We start from the raw sequence: 20,132 nt of genomic DNA, 5'->3' as shown, positions 1-20,132 counted from the left end.
TATATATATACATATATAAATATATATATATATATACATATATAAATATATATATACATACATAAATATATATACATACATATATATATACATTGACATACATATAAATATATCCATATATATATATATATATTTGTTATTATTATTATTATTATTATTATTATTATTTTAAATAACTCCTAAATGGTTTTGGACAGAAGATACAGCAGTATCAAAACAACAGAGCTGAACAACAGGTCTCGAATTTTTTTACAGTGTGCAGTGTCTCTGCTCATGCGTGATGGGACTCTGCTCCACTCCGGACCACTCGCTCACAAACGCTTGCAGTGTGTGTGTCGGTTCTGTCAGTGAGCAGCTCTGTGTGTCTGTCAGCCGGATCAATACAGCAGCGATTATTCAGCACTAATTAGTTCCCATTTAGCACTCAGTCAGATAGAGTGCGCTCATCTGCTGCTTTCTGCTCCGACAACAACAGCTTGGGATGTGTGAGTAGAGAGCCCGCCAGGCTCACCCACAGCACCAAGAGGTGTCTCCAAACATGGACAGGATAGGGGTGTCATTCCTGGACCCTCTGGACGATTACGAGTTAATTCATCGGATTGGGTGCGGCACCTACGGAGATGTGTTCAAGGTGAGTGAGAACATTTCCTCTTGTTTTCACCGCGGCAGAAACCCTCCATCGGGACGTTTAGTTCATGAACAAAGCTTCTCTCGATGCGCACACACTCACTTCCTGCCATCAAGGTGAAACTGCATTTGGAGAAGTCTCTATCACGTAACACAATGTATAATGTCGTGCTGCATGTTGGAGGACTTGGATAACCAGAGGCTTGACATAAACAGACTTCTCAAGACTGATTCAAATCTTCTTACTGCCACTCGAAGGACAGTGCTGCCTGTTCTCCTGCAGATCACACAATTAACTAATGTCAAAGTAGACTGTAAATGTAATGTTCGCATTATAAGAAAGAAATGCTTAAAAGTGCATCGATGTAAGAGAGATTAGGAAATAGAGTCAGTAGGAAAGAGTAGTGTGTGTGTGTGTGTGTGTGTGTGTGCGTGGTCTACATGATGTCATTTCATCCAAGCCAGGAAAACCTGTGAGTCTCTGAGAAACCCAGCCTAGTGCACACAGGTGTTTTACAGAGCACACCAGCAGCAGCCTGTATCATCAGTTGTGCCACAGGTTCATGTTGTCGTCATATCTTCTATCACCCTGTTGCTTCATATTACAATATCCATATACATGATAATATAACCTATTTCATAGACGAACCAACAGTAGATGAAGTGTTCCGTTTTGGGCTAATGACAGGGTGAAAAATCCTGATTGGAGCTGCGGTGATTCATGGATTAAGGTGATCAACACAAAAAATAATTGGCCACTATTTTGATTATCTATCAGTCTTTTCAGTCATTTTTCAACCAAAATTGCCAAATATTCTCTGTGACCAGCCTCCCAGATTTAAGGATGTGGTGTGTTGTATCTTACAGTTGATGGACTATCTTTAGGTTCTGGACTGTTGGTCAGACAAAACAAGGGACTGAAAGCGTTGGTGCTGGCTCTGAGAAAATGTGAATGCATTTTTGCACTATTGTTTAAAAGAGCACTCTGTAGTTTAGGTAAAGACATGTTAAAGAAAGATGTTCATTGGCTGATTTGTTTTGTGCCTAGACAAAGTTAATAAACAAACTCTTTGTTCTTATGACTGAATGACCTGTGACCTTAAAGGACAACACAATTTATATTGTTTTACTTTGTTTATATTTGGCGGACCCTGCCACCTCTCTAGCTTCAAACAGTGTTCTGGGACATTGTTTTCCTCTGAGAACAGCTTGTTTATTCACTTATGGGAAAAATACATATCTCTGAGTTTGTCTTTCTCATTTAGGGTTGCAATGGCTTGAGATTTTTACAGTACAATAACCACAAATCTCAAAAAACAGAATAAAATCAGAAGGGGTTTCTTTGCTTTATTGTTATTTCACAAAATATTGTTTCCTGGCAGGATATTATTTTTTGATAACAATAATATGGTAGAATTTAATATTGTAACCAAACAAAAGTACACGGTCAATTCTGATACCATAGTATACCTAGAAAATGGTATACCCCTGCCACCCTTGGTTTAATGTCACCACATAAACAGTAGTGAAAAATGTGTGCTGGTCACAAGTCACAGTATACAACGTCAGATCCTTCGACCTTTCTTTTCAGTTGAATACAGGCTAATGTCGTCTCCGTTCACTTGATGATTTGAGCGTCAGGATGCAAACATCCTGTGCTACTAACCCGCCCCGGGGCCCTGTGCATCCTGCAGAAGTAGCCCAAGAATTTGTATTGTTTCTTTTTTTTATCCCCCCATGCCAGAAACTTGAGGGACTCCTCATCTGTTCAAAGGGCCTCTCTGCTGCTTGCGATAGAGTTGGATTCTTTACAGATTAAACCTAATTATTAATTTATTTATTTTTTACAGATTTTTTTTCCCTCACTTCACTCACATGTGGCACAGGAAGTGATGGGTTTTCAGTTCAGTTTCTGTTGTCTGTTCATGACACAACGGTGGATTTGATGTTTTGGGCTGAACATTCAATCAGTGCAAAAACAGCCTCTGAAACTGCTCTGCCTACATACAGATAGGTGACAAGTTAAAGTAAAAAACATCATATTGTATTGACAAGGCCTTCAGGACAGGCTCATTGTTCCTTATCATAGATTCTTTATGTGTGCAACCAGCAGATTGTGATAGTGTCAGAGCATTTGGTTCACATATTTTAATTAAGTTTTCTCAATAAACTGTTCAGTGAGCCTTTGCACTTTATCTCCGAAATAGGAATTCCACCAATTCTTCAGTGTGTGTTTCCTGGTGTTGGGGAATACTACTGCATATGTGACAAAGGTGTATAAGTCTTTATTGTCTCTAGAGGGGGCTGTGAGAACTCTCATAAGTGTCCTCAAGTGATGTCACTTGAGTCAGCGTCTGTTGGGAAGATTTCAAGTTTGAAAATAAAAATACAAACATTGTGTTAGTGTGGAGTTAGAGCTTACCACACCTGTAGCCCACCCAGCATCTCTGCTGTAGACTAGAGGCTCTAGGCTACATTAGCATTCTAGCATAGTATATACCTGAATTTCTGACTAAGGTGTCAGTGGTTGAGGTAAATGATGGGTCATGTAGGAAAATAGGTTCAAACAAGGAAGAAGAATGTATGGACTTTTTAAGACTGCCCATTTTGAGTCTGACATTGTTATGGTTTCATTCTCTTTCTCTCTGTTACTGTTGATCTGTTTTTTGTCTCCACCACCACCTGAGAAAATTATCTGTCTCTTTAGCTGCTAAATGCTCCTCTAAATTCACCAGCTAGTCTCTGGGGCTGTAGAACCAAAACAGTGAGCTGACAGATGCTAAACATTTTTTTTCAATTTGAGGGAATCTGCAGAATTGGTGACATAAGTGACTTCTTACACATAACACATTTATTCACCCATCTTGTATATCAAGAGATATTGAATGATGCAGCTATACATATACATTGAGCAATAGTGCATACAACAGAATGCCTCTGAGGAACTAATTTCACAGAGGAGTCCAGGACAAAATCCATAGTAGCACGGACACAGTTTGATTGGCCCTGTAGATGATGACAAACTCCAGCCAAGATGGTCGTACATATATGAGCAACATTCATCTGTTGATGATGTTGTATTTTGAACCAGCTTTGCACTACTGTAACATTCGGACACATTGCAGCCTGTGTGTCTGCTGTGAATGGGAAAGGCACTACACACAGTGACAGACAGTAGCACATTATCACTCCCACTGCCGCTGTTGGTGGGTTTGGTGGAGCTGCAACTGCAGGAGTCAAGGCTGAAACCTCTGAACATGTGACCGTGTAGGCTTTCAATAGACTCTCATTGCTGTTATTCAGAGGTCACTCACCTCAAAGCTCGTGTGTATTGCTCCTCTTATTAATCTTCATCAATATCCTCCTGTGGTCCAGACTTGTTTCTGTCCTCAAGTGGTTTCTAACTTCATTTGGCGATTAAAACTGAAGGTGCCTTTTTAAAAAAATAGATAAAAAATTAGTAGCAGTTATTTATATTTACATTTTCTGAATTACTGTTCTCTTATACATATGGATTGTAATGTCTTGCTCGACTTATTCTGGTCAATAAAACTCTTGGTAAGCTCAGTTAGGAAGTGGTGATTTTGTGACCACATTATTGCTCTTTTTAACCTATTAAACCCTGCCATCATCAATTTCCAATATGAAATATGAAAACATATTCTGTTTCGAAACAGAAAGGCATTGAGAATATTTCTGTTTGATGGAAAATGCAACCAAAATATGCATTAAGTCTTAGGTTTTTAATAATTTGCTCAAGAATCATATACTGGGGCGTCGTTTAGCTCAGTGGGTAGAACGGGTGTCCCATGTACAGGGGCCTTGTCCTCGCTGCAGCGGCCCCAGGAGTCCCGGCCTGGAGCCCTTTGCTGCGTGTCACTCCCCCTCTCTCTCGACCTTTTTTCCTGTCATGTCTTCAGCTGTTCTGTCAATAAAGGCCAAAAAAATGTAATTAATTAATTAATAAATGTCCCACAATTTAAAAAAGAAAAATCATATACTGTCCGTGAAGAGCTGAAATAGAGCAGCTATAGAACATTCAGTATATTGTTTTCGATAATTATACAGTATGATACAGTATGGTTTTGATTCTTTTTACATATGGAGCAAGTAATTATTATATTACCATTGCAGATAATATGTCAGATTTATGCACTAAAATGTCCAGAAACGACTAGACCATTGTTATATATTTTGTTGAATTGTGTTTTCAACATTTGTGATAATGTAAGTACACATAAACATTTGTGCCTGAGTCACGCAGATAGATCTCATTAATGTTCACCACCAGCGAAGCGAGTTTGACCATTAGATCATTAGTATTTAGACTCTTGACTGGCATGAGTGTTTGTTCAACCCAAATAGCCAGATTACTGTACATTACCAGTATATTGCAAGCAACTTCACACTACGTGGGCATGTTGTTCATCTGTATGTCTGAATCCAGGTCAACCTCTGAGTAAAGTCAGCACTTAGCAGAGACTGTGGTTCTTTCTCTTCTTTTCCCCTTCTCCTCTCTGTGACATTAAGTTCATGAAGTGAAGTACATTTCCCCTCCAGCGCCAGTCAGCAGTCAACATTAGAGAACATAAACACCCGACAATGGAGGTCACCTCCGCTGATCAATGCTGCACTCAGGTTGATAAACAAGGGTAAAGATTAATCCACTTTTTAATCACAAACCATCAGCTAACATTTTCAACATCGAAGTGTTTATAGGGGACTGTTTCAGGAATACGTGATGCATGCAGCAATGTCAGCATTTTCTCTCATGGTGATGATGATGATGTTCTTGGGTATTCATTTTAATGTGAAGGTACATTTTCTGCCCTCCACATGTTGATTAGCACCCTGCAATCTGATGAAGCCACTTGTCGGCCTGCCTGCATAGTTTTTGTTCACAGGTTTTGTGCTAAATTCACACTTCCTCTATCCTGTAGTTTACCTTGCAGCATTGTTGGCTTTTCTCAGGCATTCAACTATGACTGGTATGAACACGGTGCCCTCAGTCATGGGTTTCATTATAAATGTAGATGGTGTAGATGTAGATTCAGTTGTTTTATCAGGAAGAAAGCAAATACCTCTAGCATGTGTCTCTTCCTGCTTTATTGTTGAATGCTAGTGGGGATAGTGGGACAATTGTTCATTAATTCTGATGAAATGACTCATGAAACATGACGGTAGCAGTTCATCATGTGTTGAAGAAACACAGAGGAAAGACTTTTCTCTGGCTCATGTTCTGCCCTGTTGAAGGGCACTCTTAATGATGACTCACATTTAGATTTGGATTTTAGCTGTGAGGGCAAGGATCAGCTCATATCTTAATTGGCTGATTTTATTCAGCCTAAACAAACTGACCTTAAAGGACAAAACTATTTATCGTGTTTTACTTTACTACGTTAGTTTAGTACTTTAGTTTATATGTGGCGGACACTGCCACCTTTCTAGCTTCTAGCTTTAATTTTGTGAATATTAAAATGAGTTTAAATCTCTTCTCCAAAACATCATAGTGCCCCTTTTAAAGCCTTTTGATGATATGCAATCTATATCTCAATAGTTAAGCACTTTCTCTGAAAACACAACCTTTGGATCATGTAGTTGCATCAGATTTTCTATCAAGAAAAGATCAGGGTTTATCTGTCATTGTGTTAACATGATGTTATTGTCTTATTTATAACTTTGCTGATGATGATTGAAGTCATGCAAGTATAAATTATTGACAACAATGCTTTCGTTTCACCAATGATTTTGGGCTACAAATTGATGGTTGATCACTCAACCCAAATAAAAGCTGTTTTAACAGAGTCAGAAACTCAAGAAAAGCCTGATTGCAAGTGAGCGGCCATGTTTGATAAATGTCAGTTCTGCGTAGCTAAAAAGCCTGTGCTCAAGTGGTGCTGTTTTGTTATCAGTGAGATTCATCTGTAGTTAGGTTTGCTTCAGCAATGTTAAAGTGATATTCCGGTTGAGTTTAGCAGACCGCTAATTTACGGAGTTTTATCAACCTCAGAAACAACCGCACGACAACAATACACTGCAGTAAATGGATCCAAATATAAACCGCCACCAAAAAGCCACAAATAATGCTCAGAACAGCACCAAACGTCAGCAACAGTACAAATAGGGTCTTAGCACATAGTCTGGGGCATCTAACCTCCGCTAGCTTAGCTGGATTTCTATTGGGAAGCTAAAAACAGATTTAATCTCTCCTCTATCTGCTTCCGGGTCGGGGAAGTCCAGACGCGACGATTACCGAGTGCGGTTAGAAATGCTCAGTTCCATTCTTTTCCATGTCCGCTCTCGATAATAACTGTTATAAACTGGCAGGTAAGACACATATGAACTTTGATTGCTTTTCCATGGAGTCATAATCATAAATTTTCATCCCTGAGCCGCGGAACTCTACTGCCCTCGGTAATCGACTCGTCGGGACTTCCCATCAACAGGAAGCTGCTGCAGAAGAGTGGTAAATTTTGTCAGCTTTTCAGTAGAAATCCAGCTAAGCTAGCAGAGTTTAATGCCCCGGACTATGTGCTGAGACCCTATTTGTACTGTTGCTGAAGTTTGGTGCTGTTCTGAGCATTATTTGTGGCTTTTTGGTGGCGGTTTATATTTGGATCCATTTACTCCAGAGTATTGTTTTCGTGCGGTCGTTTCTGAGGTTGATAAAACTCCCTAAATTAGCGGTCTGCTAACTTGATCTCTCGAGAGGGAGTCTAACACAGTTTCACGGTGTGTTAGACCATGGATTAAATTTACACCGGAATATCCCTTTAAGGTGTAGGATTAAGCATTTGTTTCATGTTATCTCCTGTAGTTTAGTCCACTGTACTTTGCATAGTGATTTAGAACAGTGATGAAGCTTTGACTAAAGCTATATTTGAGTCATCCGGACAAACTATTTGATGCATTTGGGATTTATGTGAAGTTTGATCGTCAACAAATTAGGATTGGACAGCGTATTGGGATGGGCCTTTTTTTATAGCAAGCACAAAGTGTAGAGAGAGACAGGGCTTCCCTAATCAGCACACATACCGTTCTAATTATTTTAATGTTGTGAGAATATACAGGAAAATTGACAGTGTTGACATAAATACAAGCACCTTGAGTGAAATTGTGTCGTTATTGAAAGCAGTATTGCCCATTGATGCAAAAACACAGCAATTTGGGGAAAAAGCAAAGCAAGCTGCTCTAAGCTGGAAAATACTGTATGTGAATAATGATTTAATAAAATAATTGGCAAACATTCTCGGTAGATTCTCTGTAGATTTCTCAGTTTGATTAATAGTTTAAACAAGATAGATAGTGCAGTACTGTTCCTGTCAAAATAGTACACTTACAACCTTAATGCAATGTTTGGATAGAGAAAAGTGCCCTCATCACTTTTCTTTCATATTACACTCCTGGAGAATGATGTTGTTTCAGACGCTGTCGGTGTGATTGACAAGTTACATTAGCAGCTGGAGGATAGCATCAGGTTCCCAGATGATGAAATGACGAAAACCATCCACCGAAGCATGACTTTAAAACACTGGTGACTGTTTAATTTCTGTTGAGCGACATTAATCAAAAGTGTAAATAAACCATAAACCAGCTTTGGTCTTGTTAAAAGTTGGTTAAATGTCAGTGTGTAATATTATGGGTGACTCGTAGTGATAAAAAAGGATCACCTGACTCTGTAGGGTCTTTTCAGCCTTTAAACAGTTTTTCTTTGAGGTCATTCTTACAGCCCACATTTTTACTGTTCTGGTTCAGTGTCAGTGCTTTGAGCTGACAGACAATGTTGGCAACGAGCTGTTGAAATGTAGATCTAAATCAGACCTAAATCTGACTTGTGCATACCTAGGAGTATTTCATTTTTACTGAACAGCAGTTACTATTGCATGAGGTGGCAAGATAATAGTAAATGCTAAGATTTAATGTAACAAAAGCACAGGTTGAGAAAAGTCAGCGATCTGACTCTATGTCTGACATATGACATCTGATGTCTATGTTAAGTTTTCTAGCATTAGCTCACATAAAGTACCATGAGCTGTTGGTCATATTGGATCAAGCAAGACTGCAAATGTAAAACTCCTGATTGTATTGAATTAAGCAAGTTTTTGCTTTATTACCACCACCAAGGAGGTCATGTTTTCATCTGTGTCCATTTGTTAGCCGGTTTGTCAGCAGAACTACTCAAAGACTACTGAACAGATTTCCACCAAACTTGGATGAAGGATGAGTCTTAGCCATAAATAGACCCTGTTAACTTTTGGTGTGGATCAGGATAAAGAGACAGATCCTAGAATGTTTTCTCACTTTCTTTAACATTGTGAGATGTTTTGGTGTTTCTCAATGTTTTAATTAACTTCTTTCAGAATTATGCATGGATCCTTGTTGGCAAACATCAGGCATATTTATATGGCTGGCATCCATGAGTGAGTACAAACGGAGCCGTTTAGGCTTGGCGGAGGTATGTACTGTGATGAGTTCTATCCTAGTTGCTTATCATTTTGCACTTTTCATTTTATAAAATGCATCATTTGTTATTCTGCCTTTAAAAGTCACATATTCTTACTTTAATGAGAGCTATATTATATGCCCAAAACTCAACACGCAGTTTTCTGATGTTCGGTTCAACAGAATGTACATTTTATTCATGTCCCATGCTCTGCATCTGTATCCAATACAAAACTGCGTGGTCTCATAATAAAGAAATCACAGCGTGATCATATACTGTATAATATTTCTTGCTCAGATGACGTGTGCTTGTCTGATCTAGGTGCAGTGAAGCTTCCGCTTCCCTCAGCGCCATTATGTAACCCCAAATGGCTGTTATTTCAGGCTTGGCAATGTAAAAACCATCTCAGAGACGAGATGTTACTATCACTGTAGTCACAGGAAGCCTTGTGGTGGAACAGGAAAGAAAACAGGAAGTGAATGCAGCCGAGACACTGGTTGTGTTGAGTCGACCGGCTGATCCTATTGGTGGCTGCTCGTTTGTTGTGGATGCCCAGAGTGAAAAGCAGATGATGTGACGTCAGTGCAATCGCTGAATGAGGATGACTGATGGTTCCCAGGAAGAATTGAGGAAGTTGAAACATAGTATAGCTGGCCCAAATCAACATCCCCTTTCACCTCTAAAGTACAGCCATGACAAGACTTGGGTTTACCCAGACTGTGTGAACTGTTTAGGAAAACGCCTGAACTAGTCTGATTTTCAGTAATGTTTTGACTTCAGCGGTTCAGTCTGTATGGACTGGATTTCAAATCTAGCACTCAAGCATTAGCAGGCACGTGCACACATAAGGCCCAAGGGGTGCTTGAGCCCCTGCCCTTTTTGCCTCGTATTAAAAAGTGCCCTTTTTGTGTGTTTTTTTTAATGAATAAATAAATTCCTGCTGTGCAGAGGGATGTGAAAAAATTGCGGTATAAAAACGCCAAATGGCCATGTTTTTTGACCGATCTGGCTAATTTATAGTAGAAATGTGTCGTTTCATCCCCCGAAGCCGTACACCAAATTGGTGTTGATAGAGTCAATCTTTCTCAAAGTTCTATTCATTTTACTGTTTTTCATATTATGCAAATTAGCAAAAAATCTAGTCAGGCTTTTTTGTAGAGCACATTGAGCTGGACTTGTGTGTCAAATCTCAAGTCAATCAGACTTACGGTGTGAGGGGCGTGGCCTTCCCAAAAACGCATTTTCAGGCCATAATTACAGTGACACTATGTAGCTGACTGGGCTCATATTTTAATAAAAGTTGATGCACATCTTTTCCAATCATTGGGCCAAGTTTCAAGTTTCTGGCCCATTCCAGCTCACGGGAATTTGAGCTCAAGCGGCAGACAATAAATAATAATATTAATAATAATAATAATAAACCTGCACAATTCGGGGTTAGAACCCTAATAATAAACCGGCACAAACTCAATAGGGTTCTACCCCTTCGGGGTTAGAACCCTAATAAACCGGCACAGTTTCAGAAGGGTTCTACCCCTTCGGGGTTAGAACCCCAAAAAACCAGCACAAACTCAATAGGGTTCTACCCCTTCGGGATTAGAACTCTAATAAACCGGCACAAATTCAGAAGGGTTCTTCCCCCTTGGGGTTAGAACCCTAATAAAACCAGCACTCTACTTCTTTAACATCAATGCACAATACATCATCTCTGCCAATGATAGTCTCTCTATTAAAACAAAACAAAAGGTGCAGTGTTGTGTGTGTAGAGAGCCAGGCTGGTGCTCAGCTGCTTGGACCTGGACAGCTCTGGAGGAGAGAGTCTGGTGGAGGAATAAACACCCACAGTCACATCTGATTCTGCTCTGATCCAGAGCTGAGATTACTTTTTTTTGGATTTATCTTCAGTCCTGTTAATCACCCTGACTGAAGCAGGGATCCACAGCATCTCTGGTGGATCTTCATGGATCCCGAATAATACATTCTATTGACCCTTTAACCCATACAATGAGCGAGATATTATCACCCAGTCAAAGAATGTGTCTGTAGTAAGTAATACTGCTATCAGTCTGTGTGACTTTGACGTGCCTGAGGCTTGTCTGGGACTGCCAGCAGGAAAGAGCTCTCTGTGCCAATATTATTTGCCCTTTCTCTGGAATCAATACAAGGTTAAAGCCACAGTGACACTGCAATCTAAACTAATATGTTTTATCATCAAGATAGCAAAGTGAGCAGTTGGATATATGCCCAGGTTTTCTTATCCTGATGGAGGAGGCAGGTGGCAGAGCTCCAACCAGGACTTTCTACAGACTCTGTGTTAGTATGTGTGTTAGCATGTTAAAGACCGATCACCAGTGGACTCCATTCAAGAACCTTTGTGTATTCCAGTGATGTAATGTAACTGATTTGTACATTTACTCCAGTACTGTGTACTTTGAGGGACTTCTACTTTACTTCCGTATTTCCATTTTCTGTTTATGCTTTCACTGCACCACATTTTGCGGCAAATGTTGTACTTTACTTCATACTTTACACTCATTTGATAAAGTGCATCAGAGGCATAGTATAGTACATGCATGTGAATATACTTAAGAATTGCTTTTACTTGTACTTTTGATACTTAAGCACATTTAGTAGCAGATAATTTAATGTACTTTTACTCAAGTATTTTTCATGTGGGTGACTTTTACTTTTGATATTTCAAAATGATATCTTTACTTTTATTTATGTATCTTGTGTATTTTTCTGACTAATAGAATACAGTAACTGCATATAAGTGAATAAATGTTTGTTTGTGAGAGGGTGTATCTTTGTGAGTAGGTAAGTAAAAGTGAGTAAATGCAAAAACTGCAAGTTCATGAGTGAGGAGTGAGCATTCCTAAGTGCATGTTTTTGGATAAAAGCGTGTTACAAAATGCACATTCGGAATAAAGAATGCATTTAAGATTCAAAATTAATTTAATTTTCATTCCACAACACAATGAAGTGTAAATTGTAGTCCCTTTATGCTACACAAGGTAAACTATTTTTTATGGTGTGGAGAATGAGTTGAGGACTGTCAACGTCTGAGGAATGAAGCTGCCCTATAATCTGGTGGTACAGCAGCAGATACCTCTGCATCTGTTGTCAGATGGCAGCAGGGTGAACAGACTGTAGGTGGGGGACTGTTGTCTTTTTGTATCTTTGGGCTCTGTGCAGACATCTCACTTCACTGATGTCACTGATGCTCTGAGGATGGTACAAGTGATGTTCCGATGCTTTTAATCACCTGCTGTAGAGCCTTCCTGTCCTGGGCCGTGATGAACCATGCCAGTTTGTCATGTTTCCAGTCAGCATGCTGATGAGTGCGGCGTGTTCTTGACTGGGTTTTTAATGAGTAAATGAATGTTTGTACAGTTTGGCAGTGGGAAATTGCTCATGAGTAGTAGGACTGCAAGATATGGTCCAATGTGGTATTGTGATTATTTTGACAAATATCATAATTGCGATATAATTCATGATTAGGACTACTACATTTCACACCCCCTTTTTTCTATTGACATTGAAAAATAGTGAAATCATGATGATTTAGCATTTCTTCCTGTCTTTTGTCAAACAAACATGTTAGATTCTATCTGGAGAACAAGCTTTGTAAGCCTTGCACTTAGTCTCATTGCAATTTAGATTATTTTGCAATGAATTGTGCAGCCCTAATAAGTAGGTGAGTACATATATGAAAATTTGCATGTTAAAAAGTGCATTCCTATGTGTTTGTTGTTGAGTAAGAACTTGTTCAGAAGTACACATTCAAGAATAAGAGCGTTTTCGGGAGCAGAGTCTTTTTATGAGCAAGAGTGCATTCGTGGTCAACTATCTTTTACAGAAGTAGCACTCATGAGTTAAAAAAGGCTGAAGTTGGAGTCCGTCTGCAGACCATAGCGATCTTAAATTATCTGCAGAATATGTGTTCCACAACAAACTAACCAACTACAGTAACTGATGCCAAATCCTCAGTCCAGTAAAATGTTCAGATTTATTCAGCTTTTCTCAATGAATGTGCTCTTCACAGCCTGGAAGTATTGAATTTAGTACCTGTCTAATTTGTGCTGCATTTGAGTTTTTCTGCCTGGTGTACTGTCTTTCACATGTCCCCTGAGGTTACTGTTTGAAGTAATGCAATGCCATGTTTCATTGTTGTGCAAAACACACTATGCCTTGTCTGGGCCATAGAGCAGCTTGATACCAGCTGTGAAGGCACATCACCCAGGCTTTCCAAACCACAACAGTGTGCTCTATCTCAGCGTGGGTATGCATCTGACGAACATTACGCAAGCTATCTGTTTTCTGGGTGAGCTAGAGTTTTCATGAGCCAAGGAGCTAAAGTTTGACCTTGATTGACTTCAGAAAGAGGTGAATCTTACAGAAAAAGGCAAGGTCATTATGCACTGTGTGTGTGCGTGTGTGTGTGTGTACAGTCTGTTCCTGTATTCCTGGCAGAACCATGTTCATGAAAACTGATGCATTCACTAAAATTCACCTCACAAAGTGCCGTAATGTTAAATCAATGAACATACATCTTCTGATGTGCACACTTGGACACAGCATCAGTCTTGTTTCCTGGTGTCTTGCAACAGACACCCTGATCCAGGCAACTCATCCGAGGTTCATCAAGCCTCAGCCTGTGGCACTATACTGACCTGCAACTGTCTCCCCTTCACAGCCAGAGCCATCTGGCTTACTCAGCTACCTCCATGTTGTTACTGATGGTACGGATTATCTTATCTTATCCCATCTCATCTTTCTTATATTGGTGCCCGTAATGCCCAGAATCTTATAGGCTTTGCTGAAGGAATGGTTGAAAAACCTCTTCAAGATGGTGCACTGAGGTCAATTTCCGAGTCATAGGCCGGAGGACAGGAAAGGGAGGAGACAACAAGGCATGAAATAAAGAACTGAGAAGAGCCCATCGCAACCTAACAATTCCACACCACTTCCAGATGTCCTGTGACCATACCAATCACATTCCTATGACAATGTGCTCTGCAGGCAAATGCACCCATGCATTAACATGTGCATCTGTGATATCTAGACAAAATACAGATACAGATAATATGTTAGTGTAAGGTATAAATGCAATGGTAAAATCTGTCTTTCCTTGTCTTCATAGAGCAGCAGTGTAAGGGAGTGTTACATACAGAGGTTAGTCTGATAAGGGCCTTGATCAGCAGCAGGAGATGAGAAGCACCTGATCTGTTTCTCATCTTCCTCTGAAATGCTCCTCTGGTTAGTTGTGGAGAAGAAGTGATGGGGCGGAATGGACTCTAACAGGTTTCAGATTTCCATGAGAACAACATACGTTCATCCAAAGCATGGTATTTGAGTCTGGCACTATATCATCATGTTCTCTAAATACAAGATTCTGAGTTGTGGTGTCCAGTAGGAGAAATTGTGTGTAGGGATTACACCTTGAAGTTAACTCAGATGGCTTCAACCTATATTTAACTGGATTTGTTTGGTAATGACTTCAGCATGTCATTATTTATGTGACTGCTTTGGTCATAAAACCTGGATCTCCTACAGTTACCCAGTCCTCCTTTGTACAGTTTAGTGTGTGTGTAGTGTGTATGTGTGTGTGTGTGTGTGTGTGTGTGTGTGCACAATATGTTCCTCTGCTGATGAATATAGTATGTTTTGTATTTTTCTAGCTTGATGTTACATCCTGTGACAATGATGTAGGTACTGTATATGTTTATATTCACTCATTACACAAACACACATTTTCGTCCCTTCCAGGCTCGTAACATCAGGACATCCGAACTGGCAGCTATCAAGATTGTCAAGCTAGACCCTGGTATGTTCACTGTCCAAACTTACACAAATGCTCAAAACTTTTTTTCCTTCTTTGTTTGAATTAAATGTATTAACAGTCTGACATTTTAGGAAGTGTGCCTTTGACAGTCAAGTCAGACAGAAGGTCAGTGTCAGTTTCATTGGAGACCTTAGGGCAGGTCAGGTTAGCAGTTCCCTCTTGTTAACAGGTCACTATGTGACAGCTATGGAGGACTAAACCTGACTTAAGTATAAATAAATAAATAAATAAATAAATAAATAAATGTATAAATAAATACAGGAATAGATAAATAAATGCATGACTAAATAAATGCATGAATAAATGTATAAATAAAATAATAATTTAATGAATAAATCAATAAATAAATGCATACATAAATGTATGAATAAATAAATAAAAGTATAAATAAAAGAATAAATAAATAAATGCATAAATAAATGCATAAATACAGAAATAAAAGAATAAATAAATAAATGCTTTATATTTATTTCAATTTTTTTTCACCTACATTTATTTATTTCTGTATTTCTGTGTCCATATGTTAATGAGGTTGGAGGTCCTAACCTCAGTCAACAGCATGATTGGTTACAGGAGTGTGCTCGATTAGGGTCTACTACTTCTGCCTTACTAGGTGCGCTGATTCCTGTACAGGAATGTTGCTGGCGACCAGCAAGCCCACTCAGCTAACTGTTAGCGTCAGTTGTTGACATTTGTTTTTCATGTAGCTCTGGTTTAGTAATGAAATTGACTGGCGTTCATTTTAACTGGCGAGGGTCCCAGGTGTGCTGGTGGTGTGGTTTGAGAATCCCATCTGGAGAGGGGTCCTCGGCCATGTCCGCTAACCTGGAAAAACATTCTGCTCATCGATTCAAGTCATGTACATGTGGGCTGCAACCGGCAAATCACTGTTAGACAAGCGCTACAGAGCACAAATCGTCCCAAAGTGCATGTTGCCGGTTTCATATCTTTGTCGTGAATGTCTGTACTCTCAAACAACTTGTGGGTGGAACAGTCTGAAGCATTTGTTCACGCCGAGCAGCTCCGACAGCGGCGTAGAGACCGCTGTTAGCTGTTAGCTGTTGGCTGTTGGCTGTTAGCTATTCGCTGTGGCATTGAGAGCGCAGCGTCCAGGTTAACTTGTGTCACCTGTTACCATCGAGAGTAAGATACATGTCTGGGCTTTCCTATGAACCACGGTCGACGGTTGCTACAGGTGTTTGTATCACAGGTTGATCTGGACGTCTCACGCTTTGCCACAGCTGACTGACCAGATACAGTTTAAAGACCAACTTGGCTTCAGCTTAACGATGTATGCGGCTTGGAATGATGGCTTTAAGTAACCATTTGAACGCAATGTGGAATGAAAGAAATACTCGATGGTAACAGGTGTCACAAGTTAACCTGGACGCTGCCAACAGCGGTCTCCACACTGCTCTCGAGCTGCTCAGCATGAACAAATGCCTCAGACTGTTCCACCCATGACATGATTGAGAATACAGACATTCACGACAAAGATATGAGACAGACAACATGCACTTTTGGACGATTTGTGCCCTGTAGCGCTCGTCTAACAGTGGTTTGCAGGTCGCAGCCCCGGCATCTCCATGTGGAATAGTAGTGTTCAAGCCACGTCAAAACGAATACACATATACATGACTTGGATCGATGAGCAGAATGTTTTTCCTGGTTAGCGTACATGGCCGAGGACCCCTCTCCAGACGGGATTCTCCAACCACACCACCAGCACATCTGGAACCCTCGCAAGTTAAAATTAATGCCAGTTAAACTGTCACACCGGTCGAGGCCATTAAGCTAACTGGAGCTGTTTTGCAACGTTACAGGGAGCAAGGCTTGGGATCGGAATCGTTTGCTTTTGTCTGGCTCTCCGATTTGACCAATCATGCTGTTGACTGAGGTTAGGACCTCCTACCTCATTAACATATGGGCACAGAAATACAGAAATAAATAGATGTAGGTGAACAGAAATGTAGAAATAAATATAAAGCATTTATTTATTTATTCTTTTATTTATACTTTTATTTATTTATTTATAGTTTTATTTCAGCATTTATTTACTTATTCATTTATTTATGCATTTATTTATTTATTCCTGTATTTATTTATATATTTATTCATGCATTTATTTATTCATTCATTTATTTCAGCATTTATTTATTCATGTATTTATTTATTTATTTATTTATGTATTTATTTCAGCATTTATTTATACATTTATTTATTTTCTTATTTATTTATTTATTTATTTATTCATTCATTCATTTATACTTAAGTCAGGTTTAGTCCTCCATAGACATCATCTTAAGGTTGTGTGTATAGAGTGGTTTAGTCTGCATTTGTAAAACCCAGAAATCTGTTAGCATGTTAGCACTTCCTGTTCCCTTGTCTCAAAGTCTATGAATTTTTTGGCTGTGTTTCCACTTAAATGTCACATAAGGTGTGTGGTTACCACAGGCTGAAGATACTTATACATTTTCTTCTACGACACAAGATACATCATTAAAGGTTGAATATGTAATATGCTTATTAAAAGCTATATTTTTTCAAAAATAATACACCCACGGGGCGTTTAGAGGGGCGCAGATTAAAAGTAATGCATTTCCTTGAAAAATTATATTTAGTCTGAAATAAATCATTTAAGAAAATGATGGGTTCGACAATGACTTCCTGTTTACATTGTACCAGCCAAATAGCGGCCAGCATTGCGGGTTGCCAATTTCGCAACCTCGGCAATGCTCGGCAAAGCTCAGCAAAGCTCGGCACAGCTAGGCTGACACTGGGTAAAATGGCGGAGTCTGCAAGCTCTTCAGAGCCCCAGCGAACGGTGTGTTATCTGTCCCAGCAGCCTAGTGACCGGAGAAGAGCAAAAACCAGAGTAAATATCGGTGAAGCATACGCTCGATGGACTCAGGTAAAAGATTTCCACGGCATCAAAACACACGCGGAAATGGCGAACTTTCTCCTGGATCGGTAAGCTAACTCGCTTGCTAACTTAGCTAACGTTACCTGTCGGTCAAACTCCTCTGCTATACTTATTTTCATTATATCACGTTGATCCTAGATATGAGAATACTGATCGTGACCCATCGACCTCCACACCCAGTAAACAGAGGAAACGGAGGCGGCTCAATCCTCCTGCCCTGTCCAAACCTGGCAACCTGACCGCTGGAATAACCTTTTTGTTGTCGCGACTATGATCTTGAGACACTAGATGGCGGCATTCAGCTCATATTCCATATTCGACCTTTAAATGTCCCACAGTTTAATTGTAAAGCTCTTCTTAAAAACATGTCTAAATTAGACTACAGAGGCTGTTGGGGACATTAAACTTCATCACAGCAAACACAGAGGCTCATCTACTCACTAGTCTGTCTTTACAGGCCAACTTCAGTTACAAACTATTATAACTCTGATTTCAGAACTTGCACATTGATCACTTTATAGAAAACTTGTATAGCTATTTTGTTGACGCTTAGTGGTGGTGAGGGACATTTAAGTCATGTGAATGTGATGTAGTCTGTTTATAGCCTTACATTAGTTTTTTACTGCTAGAGATTTTAATTAACGCCTTAAAAATCACAAAGTGGTGTTCAACTGTGAAGATTATCTGATAACCAAAACCTGTAAGTATCATAAATTTGTGCTTGTAACACTGATTATTTTCTGTAGTAATCCACATGGATTAAAGTTCTCTTTCGCTACGACGGATTTCTGTCGTTCAAACTTCACAGAGGCGATTCATGAGATCGGAGGAGAATAAGTGTTGGTTGATTTTTATTGACAGATTGTCACACTCTGCAGCCAATGGTATCGTTAACAGCGTGTGCGCGCCTGACCAATTACAGTGTAGTGACCAACACAGGGCGGGATCTAAACACGGAGCGGCGCTAAAGTTTAGCTGTTAGCTAGCAAGGACTCGTCGCACTAGCAAGGACTCGTCGCGCTGCTACATTATCAATTCATTTTTGAGTTTAGTCAACACATGAGAACTCGTCTGACAAGGAGAGTCTCCTGTTGTGTGCTACATGTGTGAAATAACAACTATAATCTGGACTTTGTCTGCAGTGTATCTGTGTAAATGGCTTCATTCAGCATCTCTCCCTCCCCTCTGGCACCGTGAGTTACCATGGTTACAGGAACGCCCTGAAACTTTATAATGATGATCAATAAGAAGTTTTTGGTTAGTTTGACTGTACAAAATCATTAATGTAGCCTGATTGTAGCTCAATGCTGAAATCTTGTATTATAACATATAAAACAAATGTAAAGCCTCAGAGCTTCTTTGATTATTAACAGTATGTTAGTGATGACAGAAAAGTGATAACTCGCCATCAGACTGACAAGGCTGCAAAAGTTGCTGTTTGTATGATTTATTTTTCTGTTAAACGATAAGAGGCTCACTTTAAACAATATTATTATCATTATTATTATTTTTAATAATAATAATAATAATAATAATAATAATAATAATAATAATAATAATAGTAATAATAGTAATAAATGAAAATGATGATGAGAAGAAGAAGTAGAAAAATAGCATACTGAAAAGTTCTGTAGATGGTTGATTATTTGAAAGAGTAAAACTTGAGAGAAGCTTGGCAAAAAAAGGCACAGTTTGATTTCATAGATTGAAAATTACATTAAAAAAAGACGAAAAACATTTTAAGTGTGAATAGAATAGATGTTCAGATCATCTTCCTGTAAAACACTGTTGGTCAAATATTTAAACTTGATGTCTGCATTAGAGAACATGGTGTGAGGTGAGGCTGTAAATCTTATCTTATTTTTTTAGCACGTGTCAAGTAACGTGCCCTGTAACATGTTTCACAAATTAAAAATTGGGAATATGACTTGGCTGCAGCTCGAAAAAACATTCAGTCAAAAGATTTTTTTTTTGCTTTGACCCATGAATCCAAAATCTAGTTCCATAATCCCACAGAGAGAACTGGGGCCATGCTAACTTCCGGGTTTAGCCTACAAAAATACATCAACCCTACACCACTCTATAGACTATGCAGTTTTGGGCAGACCCACACTATAGTACACTTCCATGAGAAACTTGTAATGAAATATTTAGGCTGTCAGTTCAAAACTTTATAGTTTTTTTTATAGTTTTTTTTCTCTACATTATTAGTTTTCAAAATTTAAAAATAATCAGACACAAATAATGCACCTTTTTGTTTTTTAGACGTTAAGTAGATTGTCAGTTTGACTCTT

General features: G+C 39.1%; 1 protein-coding gene across 3 annotated transcripts in view; it reads left to right on the top strand.

The window, feature by feature from the left end:
- Positions 1-263: 263 nt before the first annotated feature.
- map4k2 (mitogen-activated protein kinase kinase kinase kinase 2) overlaps positions 264-20,132 on the top strand; it is a 52,963-nt gene continuing 33,094 nt past the window's right edge. For all 3 annotated transcript variants that reach the window (XM_030430634.1, XM_030430635.1, XM_030430633.1), the window contains exons 1-2: positions 264-631; positions 14,840-14,897. In XM_030430634.1, the coding sequence (XP_030286494.1) occupies positions 539-631; positions 14,840-14,897 (151 nt within the window). In that variant the 5' untranslated portion in view covers positions 264-538. The remainder of the gene's footprint in view (positions 632-14,839; positions 14,898-20,132) is intronic.

This window comes from Sparus aurata, chromosome 10, assembly GCF_900880675.1.
Source record: "Sparus aurata chromosome 10, fSpaAur1.1, whole genome shotgun sequence".
NCBI lineage: Eukaryota > Metazoa > Chordata > Actinopteri > Spariformes > Sparidae > Sparus > Sparus aurata.
This window is presented reverse-complemented; position numbering and strand designations above follow the sequence as displayed.